The sequence below is a fragment of the Girardinichthys multiradiatus genome, chromosome 3 (genome assembly GCF_021462225.1).
Source record: "Girardinichthys multiradiatus isolate DD_20200921_A chromosome 3, DD_fGirMul_XY1, whole genome shotgun sequence".
NCBI classification, from domain to species: Eukaryota; Metazoa; Chordata; class Actinopteri; order Cyprinodontiformes; family Goodeidae; genus Girardinichthys; species Girardinichthys multiradiatus.
This window is the reverse complement of record NC_061796.1, coordinates 31,677,152-31,687,407: the sequence shown is the minus strand read 5'-3', so window position 1 is coordinate 31,687,407 and position 10,256 is coordinate 31,677,152. Positions and strand designations below refer to the sequence as shown.

At 43.6% G+C, this 10,256-nt stretch overlaps 1 protein-coding gene across 3 annotated transcripts; it reads left to right on the top strand.

Annotated features, from left to right (window-relative positions):
* The first annotated feature begins 23 nt into the window (after window positions 1-23).
* On the top strand, window positions 24-10,256 carry LOC124865463 (PILR alpha associated neural protein). Of its 3 annotated transcripts, none has more exons than XM_047360557.1 (6): window positions 24-376; window positions 862-914; window positions 1,065-1,471; window positions 3,105-3,183; window positions 8,186-8,332; window positions 8,868-10,256. In XM_047360557.1, exons 2-6 carry the CDS (start codon window positions 904-906, stop codon window positions 8,887-8,889), a joined length of 666 nt encoding a protein of 221 aa, XP_047216513.1. In that variant the 5' UTR covers window positions 24-376; window positions 862-903; the 3' UTR covers window positions 8,890-10,256. The 3 variants fall into 3 exon arrangements, with proteins under 3 accessions (XP_047216513.1, XP_047216515.1, XP_047216514.1); XM_047360559.1 differs by lacking the exon at window positions 8,868-10,256 and adding an exon at window positions 8,752-8,859; XM_047360558.1 differs by lacking the exon at window positions 24-376 and adding an exon at window positions 412-603.

Here is a 10,256-nt window from a genome sequence, read left to right as displayed (position 1 = left end):
TCATTCTTTCTCCATTTCTCTGAGGTGTCCTTGCTGCTTTTCTAAACACCACGAAGAGTTTTTTTTATTTGTTAATTTTAGTTTTTTAACTTCTCACCTCCACAATTATCTCATTGATGTCACCAGTTGTATCATTTCTGTTCATTCCCTTTCCTCTGCGTCCGTTTAATAAAAAAAGAAACATAATTAGCATTTAAATCTCTTTCCTACAGTCTGTTGCCCTCCTCTACATCGTTCTCTCTCCCCTCTCTGACTCTAGCAGACTCTACATGTCTCAGTCACTAAGGCAACCGATGCTTTTTTTTCTTCCTCACTTGCTTTCTGTATCCCCCCCTCTCGCCTCCCTCTCTCTCATTCCCTCTCGCCGCTGCCAGAGGTAAGCATGATAACTGATATGTGTCTGAGTGCTTGTGTCCGACTCCCGGCGTGCCTGTGCTGTCTCCGGGTGACATTTCTTTGGGATTATGGCAGCAGTTTGTTGATAGAAGTTCCCTCTTTCTGCCCAAAGTGCCATACTGAGTGCTGGCTCCGTGCATGATGCTCGTAATGATGATTAATGTGCTGCGCTCAGGTGTAACTGTGAAAGGGAGAGCAGAGCAGACTGTGAGTGTGTACTTTTTTTGAATGCAGATGTTTCTGTGCAAACATGTAGCGTATAACGGTGATAAATTTAGATCTCCCTTGGGAAAGCTTTGTGAAGATTGTTTTTTCTTTTTTAAGAGACAAAGTTTGCTTTGAGCCAGTCCTCATGTTGGTTTCTGTGTTTATTTTGGGTTTTTAAATGGGAGAAATGGATTAAAAGAAAAAAGAAAAATCCTCCCCACTTGTTTTCTCTATCTCTCTTGCCCTCATGTCTTGCAGAGATGATCGGAGAAGAAGAGTCTCTGTGAACAGAGCGAAGCGATGGAGAGATGGTAAGATTTCTGAGTATGGGATACAGATGCATAAAATGTCACTCTGATTGATGGTTGGCATGGGAATCGATGCCTGAGCTGCTGAGGTTGTGCAGGGCACCTCTGGGCAACTGGTTCTCTCTGATAACTCCTCTGTCACTCCTCTTTCAGCTCCATCTCTCCTGTCACACGATTCGCTGCCCTCATCTGCCTCCTCCTGACTGCCTTGCTCACACAGCCCTCCACCTGTAAAAGCGAAGAGGACGAGGAGCAGGTGGACTCCCTGTCTGTACAGCTCTCCGTCAACTCCCAGGTCACGCCCACCCCGCTGTGGGCGGTGGTTTGGGGTCCCACGCAGCAGCTGGATGAGGATGCCACCTATCACTTGCTCTCCAGCCAGGAAACCGACCAACTGCACCTCCACAGGAGCCAGCAGGAGGTCAGCACCGTCACACCTGGGGATTGGGTCTATCACGATTCAAGCGTGCAGCCGCAGGAGAAGGCGTCCTTGGAGTCCAGGAACCGGGAGAGAGAAGAGGATGGAGGGACGGAGGCGGAGGAGACCGAACCAGAAGAAGGTGGGCATCAGGAGATCCGCATGAAGGGTTTCTAAATAAAGGTGGACCTGAGTGAGCGCACACATTCTCACGCCAGGAGTCCTACAGGGAATTAGCTGTCACAGGGGTGAAGGCTGACACCCTCCCATGTGCAGCCGGCTGTGTCTGTGGTGGGGAATGCCTAATAAAGATCTCATCACTCACAGGGAGAATTCGGCCCGTGTCAAAACTGCATAAAACACTAGCAGAGAAGACGGCATTGGATTGGTGTTATAGACGGAGGCCAGAACCTTGCACATCCAATTTCATGTCTCAGCTGGCTTTATTGATTTCTTCTGTTGTTCTGAATTTATTACAGGTGTATCTCAATAAATCAGAACATCATTGAAAAGTTATTTTATTTCAATAATCTAATTTAAAAAATGAAGCTCATATATAGAACTAACACTGAGGAATATATTTCAAGTGTTTATATTTGTTAATTTGGATCACTGTGGCTTACAGATAATAAAAACTCAAAAGTCAGTTTCTCAGAAAATGTGAATATTGCATAAGATCAATAAAAAAAGATTTCTAATGCAGAAATCTCAAAAAGAACGCCCATGTGCTATACAGGATATTCACTCAATACTTGGTTGGGGTTCATTTTGCTTGAATTGCTGCATCTGTGCAGTGTGACATGGAGGCCGATCAGGCTGTGGTTCTGCTCAGGTTGCTCTGATAGCGACCTTCGGGTCATCTGCATTGTTGGGTCTGGTGTCTCATCTTCCTCTTGACTTTACCTGATAGATCCTCTATCGGGTTCAGGTCAGGTCAGTTTGCTGGCCAATCAAGAACAGGAACACCATGGCCATTGAACCAGCTTGCCTTAGGCATTGAGGGCAGGTACCAAGTCCTGCTGGAAAATAAAATCAGCATCTCCTCACAGCTTGTCAGCAGAAGGAAGCATTAAGTTTGCAAAACTTCCTGGCTGACTTTGGCCCTAATAAAACACAGAGGATCAACACCGGGAATTTTGTGCCTCTCAACATTTCTTTTTGGACCTTGATTTCCAAATGAACTGCAAACTTTACTTTTATCTGAAAAGAGGACTTTGGACCACTGAGCAACATTGGGGTTATTTTTCTGCTTAGCCCAGGTAAGACGGTTCTGACGGTTCTCTCTGGTTCCGGAGTGGTTTTATGTAACAGCTGTATTCCATGTCTTGTTGATCTCCACCAAACTCTTCCATGGGCTTTGCTTTACAATTCGCTTAAGGCTGTTACCTTTTTTCTACCACAGCTTTTTCCTTCTATTTAACTTGCTACTAATATGTTTGGGTACAGCTCTCTGTGAACAGCTAGCTTCTTTAACAATGACACATGTTGTGGGTTATCCTCTTTAAGGAGACTGTCCCTGACTGCTGGCCGTAACATTTCTCTATTATTTTTATTAGCCTTATGTAATATTTTTGGTTTTTACTAACTGTAAGTGATAATCATCTAAATTTACAGAAAAAAAATCCTTGAGATATATCACTCTGTTATACATATTATGGGTTTGACATTTTGAATTGATTTACTGGAATGAAAAACTTTTTGATGATATTTCTAATATACTGCGATGCATCTGTCTGCATGTTTTTGGAGCATTTGTGTTGATGTGTGTGTTTCAGTGGACCCTCAGTTCTACGTCACCGTGACCATCTCCTCGGTGCTCATCCTGACAGCCGTCATCATCACAGCCAAACTCTGGTAGGAGCCCAAACTCTCTCTCTCCTTTACTCTTCTCTGTGTATGAATACATGAATATAAAATGACGGACCCTCACGGTGTGAGCTGGACACCTGTCCCACAGAAGGATGGGGTTAACAAGTCCTGATTAAAACACCCCAGGGCTTTCTGCTGGAAAGGTTTAATCAGATAAAATTTAACTTTCTGATGCATGATGTAACCATTAGGCTGAAATCGTATGGGTTTCTTGGATATTGAGATTCCTGGCGTGGACATTAGATCTTCTTATAATAATGGAAATTTCCATTCAAGTCAGGATGTATTGAGGTCAGTTGTAGAGTTGCTTAGTTCCTAAACTGGAGATTAGGAGGCCACTGAGGAGTTAGAAGATAAACCTTCAGAGTTATGAAATGAATAAAACATAACCGTGCTACTTAAAATGGAGTTTCTTTTTTTAAGCTTTTATCTGGCTAATTGCAGGCATAATTGCACTTCATTAATATTTGGAAATGTCTTAAATGGACTAATCGGGTTTAGCTGAACTAGTTTTGAGTGGAGGAAGTGGAGATGGTTTAGTTTTCAATTAAAATCGTTTTTTTAATAAGACATTCAACAGTATAGTCTAGAGACAACAGAAGATAACAGCTCTTTGCAAAGGTATTCATACCTCTTGAATGTTACAACCTCAAACTTCAATGTGGTTTTTTAGGGATTATATGTGATCGACCAACACAAAAAAGAGATAAAAACAGTCCATTTAAAGCTAAGAAGTGCATTTATTTACAACACCTTTTACTCTGATACCCCTAAATAAACTCCAGTGCAACCACCTCCCTTCATATGCCACCCAGTTACTAAAAGGAACAAACAGCATCATGAAGGCCAAGGAACACAGCAGACTGGTCAGGGAGAAAGACTGGGTTGGGTCAGAAAGTAGAAACACTGTGGAACAACTAAGCTATCAACACATGGCCGTCCCCTAAACTGACAGGCTGGGCATGGTAGCAGAACAGCAGCCAAGAGGTCCAAGGTGACTACGGAGGAGCTGCAGCTCAGGTGTGAGAATATGTTTACATTAGTTGTTTGCTCTAAAAATATAGGCTTTATAGAAGAGTGGCCTTTGTTTAAAGCTATTGTTAAAAGAAAAGGCATAAGAAGTCCTGCAGTTTTCTCCAAGCCATGAAAGGGGACACAGCAGTGGTCTCAACCTGCGACTCCGGAGCCACAAGTCGTTCTTTTGACCCTCCACAGTGGCTCTTAGTAATTTTGGCTAAAAGTGATGTATAAACCAACTAATGTTTTTAAATATAATAACAAATACAGGGTTTAGTTTTTTGAATGAATAATTTAATCTATTTCCTAAAAAGAATGACAGAACAACGCCGGTAAGATTAGTTTTTGTCGTCAGATTGAAAACTAAGTGCATTTTTTTACTTTTGCTTTCCACAAATATGAACATCCCATAGAAGAAAACGTATCCATTCTGTTTTTACAAGAGTTTCAAAAGGTCGTGTGTCATTTGTGGCTCTGAACTAGTTTATTTAGCTGGACTGGGGGCAAAAATGGCTCTTTGGATTGTAAAGGTTGCAGATGCCTGATATAGAGGACGGTGCTCTGCTCACAGGAGACTAGAGTGGAACTTTCTGGCCTACATGCAAGCCCCTGTGTAGTGGGGAACCAACATTATCACCATGACGAAACATGGTGGTGCAAGCATCATGCTGTGGGGATGCTTTAATTTACCCAGGACAGAAAGCCGGTCAGAGTTGATGGGAAGATGAATGCAGCTAAATAAATCCAGGAGAACACATGGAGCCAGAGCAACAAAGTAACGGGTTAGATCAAAGTGTGTTAGGATGGCCTAGTCAAAGTACAGATGTGCTCTAAGTTAGAATTTGTGGCAAGACTTGGAAAATTTAGAAAACCATGTATGTTTTCCACCACTCTACTTTGTGTTGATCTATCACATACAATCTCATTAAGACACATTGAAGTTTGTGGTTGTAACGTGACAAATGAAACGTTTAAAGGGTAGGAATACTTTTTTAAGGCACTGTTATGTTTCATATCCTGAGCGTATGGTTGTTTGAGAGGATGGTGGTCCCATGCTAGTGTGTCTTGTTTGTGTATCGTTGATGGTTACGTAATGGTTCTGTGTGGTCCCCCTCTTCAAGTGAAAGCTGAGTAATTGCCTGCTAATGACTTTATTAACAACACTTGTGCTCCTGAAAGTCACAGTTGGCACAGATGTGTCATTTAGAGCCATTAGTGTTGCAATGATTAAACATTTGCCATGATCAGTAGCACGAGGAGGGGAGGACAGAAAATGGCTCTGATTGGCTAACTCACCAGCTTGGACATTAGCTTGGCCTCCACCTTCGACCGTTCTTCAACAGCAGCCCACCTGGACCTCTCACAACATGTAGACATGGTGGTAAACAGGAGGTGGGTCTGTATGTGTTCATAGCAGGGAAGGTGGACACTTGGCCGTTAGCTGGAAATGAGGAGTCATCTATGTGATGTAGTGAGGTACTCACACACTTTGCTGATCAAAACCATTAAGATCTCAGTTTATTTGACCACTGGGACCCCTTCTCTTCCCTCTCCTCACACTTCCATTCTCTTCATCCTCACTTTATTACTCCTATCTTTGAATCTTATCCCAAAGTCTATTATATGCTAAATTTACATTTCTTTCTCTAATAATATACTTTTTTCTACCCCTTCTTAATCTTAGTTTTCCTCTCTCTCCTCCTCCTAGGGATTTTTTTTTTTTTGTCTGAGGTACCTGAGTTCCCTCTTCTGCACATTCGGTGCTCTTATCTCCCGTCACCGGTCTGTTACTTCTCCCAGAAACACCAGCCTGGCTGAAGATTCACAGATAATCCTCCGGTTTGCCGGGAGCAGATACACGATTTGTCTTCCCTGTTCCTGAGACCAGCTTCACTGTTGTTCTGATAACTTCCTCTCACGAGCCCCCACCGCGTGGTCATGTCGTGCCGTGCCATGCCGTGCTGGTGGATGTAAAAAAAGAGCTGGAACAGAGAGAATTGCTGGGAGAAAAGGCAACAGAGCCCTCTCTATAGACTGGCTCGTGCTTCAGTGTCATAAATGTGTAAATAACACCATGTGTTAGATGGAGAGAAGAGCCGTGGAACGAACGGGGAGGGTGCAGATGGACTCAAATGATAGCCTATAGTGGAAATTGGCCATCGTCCAGTTCATTATGATTATAGAGGAGCAGCATATGTGCTCAGTGAATTTTTTTTCTTTCTCTGTGTGGATAATGCTATGAAGCAGGATGCTGAGTGTGTAGCGAGAGAAAGCGTCAGCCAGAAATGGACAGGTGTTAGTGTGGGAAAATAAGGGGTTAGGATGGCTTTTTATGGCTCTAAGAACAACTTTGTTGTTCCACGCAGTTTCTTTAGGAGTCCAGTGATGCCCCCACAGTGCCATGCAAATAGTATTTACACCTCTGGGACTTTATCCCAACCACAAACTTCAGTTTGTTTTTATTGAGATTTTATGTGATAGACCAACACAAAGTAGTGCCTAATTGTGAAGTGGAAGCGGAATGGATACATGGCTTTTAAATGGTTTACTTTGGACAACCACCTTCTGCTAATATTACAGCAGTAAGTCTTTTGCAGTATGTCTACCAGCTTTGCACATCTAGTGACTGACATTTTTGCCCGTTCTTCTGTGCAAAATAGCTTAAGCTTAGTTAAATTGAATAGAGAATGTCAGTTTTCAAATCCTCCCAACAGATTCTGAATTGGATTTATGTCTTGACTTTGACTGGGCCATTTCTACACATGGATATGGAGAGATCTAATCCATTCTATTGTAGCTCTGGCTGAATGTTTAGAGTTGTCAGCCTCCTAGAAGGTGAACCTTAGCCCCAGTCTGCAGCCTCTGATGGGTTTTCTTCTCATGTCTGACTACCTTCCCTGTCCCTACTGAAGGTAATCACACAGCATGATGCTGCCGCCACCATGTTTCACCAGGGACCTGGCGGTTTTCAAGGTGATGTGTTCAGATGAGTGTTTTGCATGTTGGACAGTAATTTCAGAGACAAGCCGTACACATGTTTGCTGTGTCCTCTACATGGCTTGTGGCAAACTGCAAGTAGGACATCTTGTGGCTTTCTTTCAGCAACGTTTTTATTCTTGTCACTCTTCCTTAAAGGCCTGATTTCTCCCACTTGAGCAGTGGATCTCTGCAGCTGCTCCAGAGTTAAAGTGGCCTTCCCGGCTGCTTTTCTGATTAACGTTCTCCTTGGCTGTCAGTTTAGGTGAATGGCCATATCTTGGCAGTTGAACTCTTTCCATTTTTAGATGATGGATTGATTGTATTTCCTTGTGAGACGTTCACAGCTTAGGATATTTTTTATAATTTAGCTTCGTCTACAACTTTCTCCCTGACATGTCTGCTGTATTCCTTGGACTTTGTGATGCTGTTTGTTCTCTAATGTTCTCTAACAAACCTTTGAGCCCTTCACAGAACAGCTGGATTTATACTGAGATTAAATGATACACAGTTTACTAGCAATAGTATTAGAGTAAAAGGGGCTGAATACAATAAAAAGTTTGGAAAACCATTTCTATCCATTTCACATTTATGTGGCACTTTGTGTTTTTCTGTCACATAAAGTTTGTGGTTGTAATGTGACAAAATGTGACCAGTTTCATGGAAAATGAATACATCTACCTTGTTGCACACTTCTCACCTCACCCCTTATGACCCCCCTCCTCCCTCGCTCTGCAGAGTTGCCTCCTTCACAGCACTGACAGTGTTTTAATGAGTTCGATGTTTTTCTCCTTCACAGTGGCAGGGTAATGTGCTCGCTGATGCTAAGCGACTCAATGTCCCTGATGCTCTCTGACTTTGTTTCTTCATCTTTTTGTCACCTCTCTTTCTCGAGATCTGCTGTCATTTTTCTGCTCTTCCCTCATATCTGACTCAAACTCCTAACTCTTTGTTTCATTTCACTTTACAACTTCCTCTCATCTTTCTCTCCCAGTTACGATCGCAGCTGTTCCCAGCATCCACCCCCGCTTTCCCGTGGTGTGGCCCCCCCGCTGTCCCTGGCGCTCCCCCGCTCCCTTGCTTCGGAGGACAGCAGGCAGACGCTGCACAGCACATCCTCCTCCTTCACTGACAGGGAGAGGTAATGAGTCACCCTAGCGGCCCTGCACGGCCCGAGTGTTTGTCCGTGAGTCTGGTGTGTATGTGTGCACGCACATCTGGGTTTAAGTTTGCTTCTTTGTGTGTGTGCAACCTTATTATCGTTGCTTGCACTGTGAGGATGTGCATGGAGCATAATTGGGCAGTAGTGCTATTCTCTGTAGAACATTAAGGCCTGGAGTGATGGTGCTGCTGTTAGATGTATCAGTGTTTCAAACTCCCTCTCCAGATGAGTCATCTGGCGCCTATGAAAGAGGCGCCGAGCCACCTTCCATGAAATGATGCTATTGTTTAAGGGTATTTTAAGTTAATCTCAATCAGGATAATTATAGAGCCACTCTCTAGTGCTGCTTCTCGCTTCCTCCACCCATTGGCTTTTTCTCCCCTTCCTCCACCTCTCAGCAGTCCCCTGTGATGCGGCTCTCCATCGACACCAGCTTCAGGCCTTCACTCAGACAACCTCCTCCTTGCTTTCCTTCTCACTCTTCTTTTTCTTCTTTCATCTCTTGCTGTGTCAGGATCCCAGTTGTGAACCTGTGAGGTGACTGTTTCTGTCCATACGATGAACATTTCCTCCAGGCTCCCGAGCAGCAACGTCAACAGGAACTGGGGGGCGAGCCCACAGCTGTTTTATTTCGCTCTCCAACTGTGAAACAAATTCAGGGATCCCAGGTATCCAGCCATCACAAAAGCTCCTCGGCTCCCCTGAGGTCTAAGAAAAATCCAAGCTCCTCCGACTCGCTCCCTTCCTCTACTTCTTCCTGCTCAGTGTAAAAATTTATTTTCATGTGCATCACTGTGACCCTGTTTTTGCGCTGTTTGTATGGCCCCAAGCCATGCCAAGCTACCCAGCGGCTCTGCGCCTCAGCCTGCCGTGACTAATTCACCAACAAGCAGTTTAACAGCCATGCAGCATCCTTTTACCCCCCCTCCGTCCACCTCTGAGATGACCCTACACGTGCTTCCTCAGCCAGCCATTCAGCTGCTCGCTATCAACACCAACCCAGCACACTCTTCTTGCCGTGAAACGACACGTGGATCCAGTTCTGTTCAGCAGGCTTGTAAAATGGTTAACAAAAAGCCATGCTCAGCATCTCCAAGAGTTTTTCTCAAAGCTGTTTGGCTGTAGCCAACAGGCAATGTGTTTAACATGTCACGCTCCAAAAACTGATGTTTATTCTCCCGCTTTGGGTGCCTGAAATGCAAATAGTGGGGGACACTGTTCTCTGCAGATGTAGCCGAGTGTTTTCTTTTGGTCTTTTCCTCATGATTTGTTTCCCTAATTATTTGGCTGACGTTCACCTCTTTGTCAAACCTTCGCAGGCACGCTTTGTTCCTGTTGGACTGGTGTTAGAAATGTGTTATTAAACAGAGTACTTCCAGTGGTGGAGATAAAATATTCAGAACATGAATGGACAGAGCAAAAATGCTGCTGGAAATGCAAAACAAAGGACAGATTTACTTTTCCATGCAAACGAGTGGGCGACCTGGGATCCTCAGACTAATCCTGGTGTATGATTTTCGTTTAAGCTTCCTTGTCTCTGACAGCTTTGTATCTCAATTTGGAAAGCAAAACCTCCGTCATCATCAAATATCATCAAAAAAGAAGAATCACATCTGCATCACCAATGAATCGGCATGAAAACATGAGAACTGCTTATTATAAATTATACCTATTTTACCTATCAGAGGGTTTTCAAAGACACATTTCAGTTTTTGGTAACTTTTCTTAAGCAGCTTTGAGACATGAATCCCACTCAGAACATTTCCACTACAGATATTGTACTGGTGGCATCATGGTAGCTCGTGCAACACTTCAGATATCCAGTCTTGTGGTTGTTCGTAGCATTCTTGTATAAATTTGGTCTTTCTGCTCAACGTAACTTGAATAAAAACTCAACACTGGC

What these genes read in the sequence shown, in the direction of transcription:
- LOC124865463 (XM_047360557.1), top strand. An exon ending in GGAGACCGAACCAGAAGAAG is followed by an intron (nt 1,472 to 3,104) that starts GTGGGCATCAGG and finishes TGTGTGTTTCAG; the next exon opens with TGGACCCTCAGTTCTACGTC. An exon ending in TCCTTCACTGACAGGGAGAG is followed by an intron (nt 8,333 to 8,867) that starts GTAATGAGTCAC and finishes TTGCTGTGTCAG; the next exon opens with GATCCCAGTTGTGAACCTGT.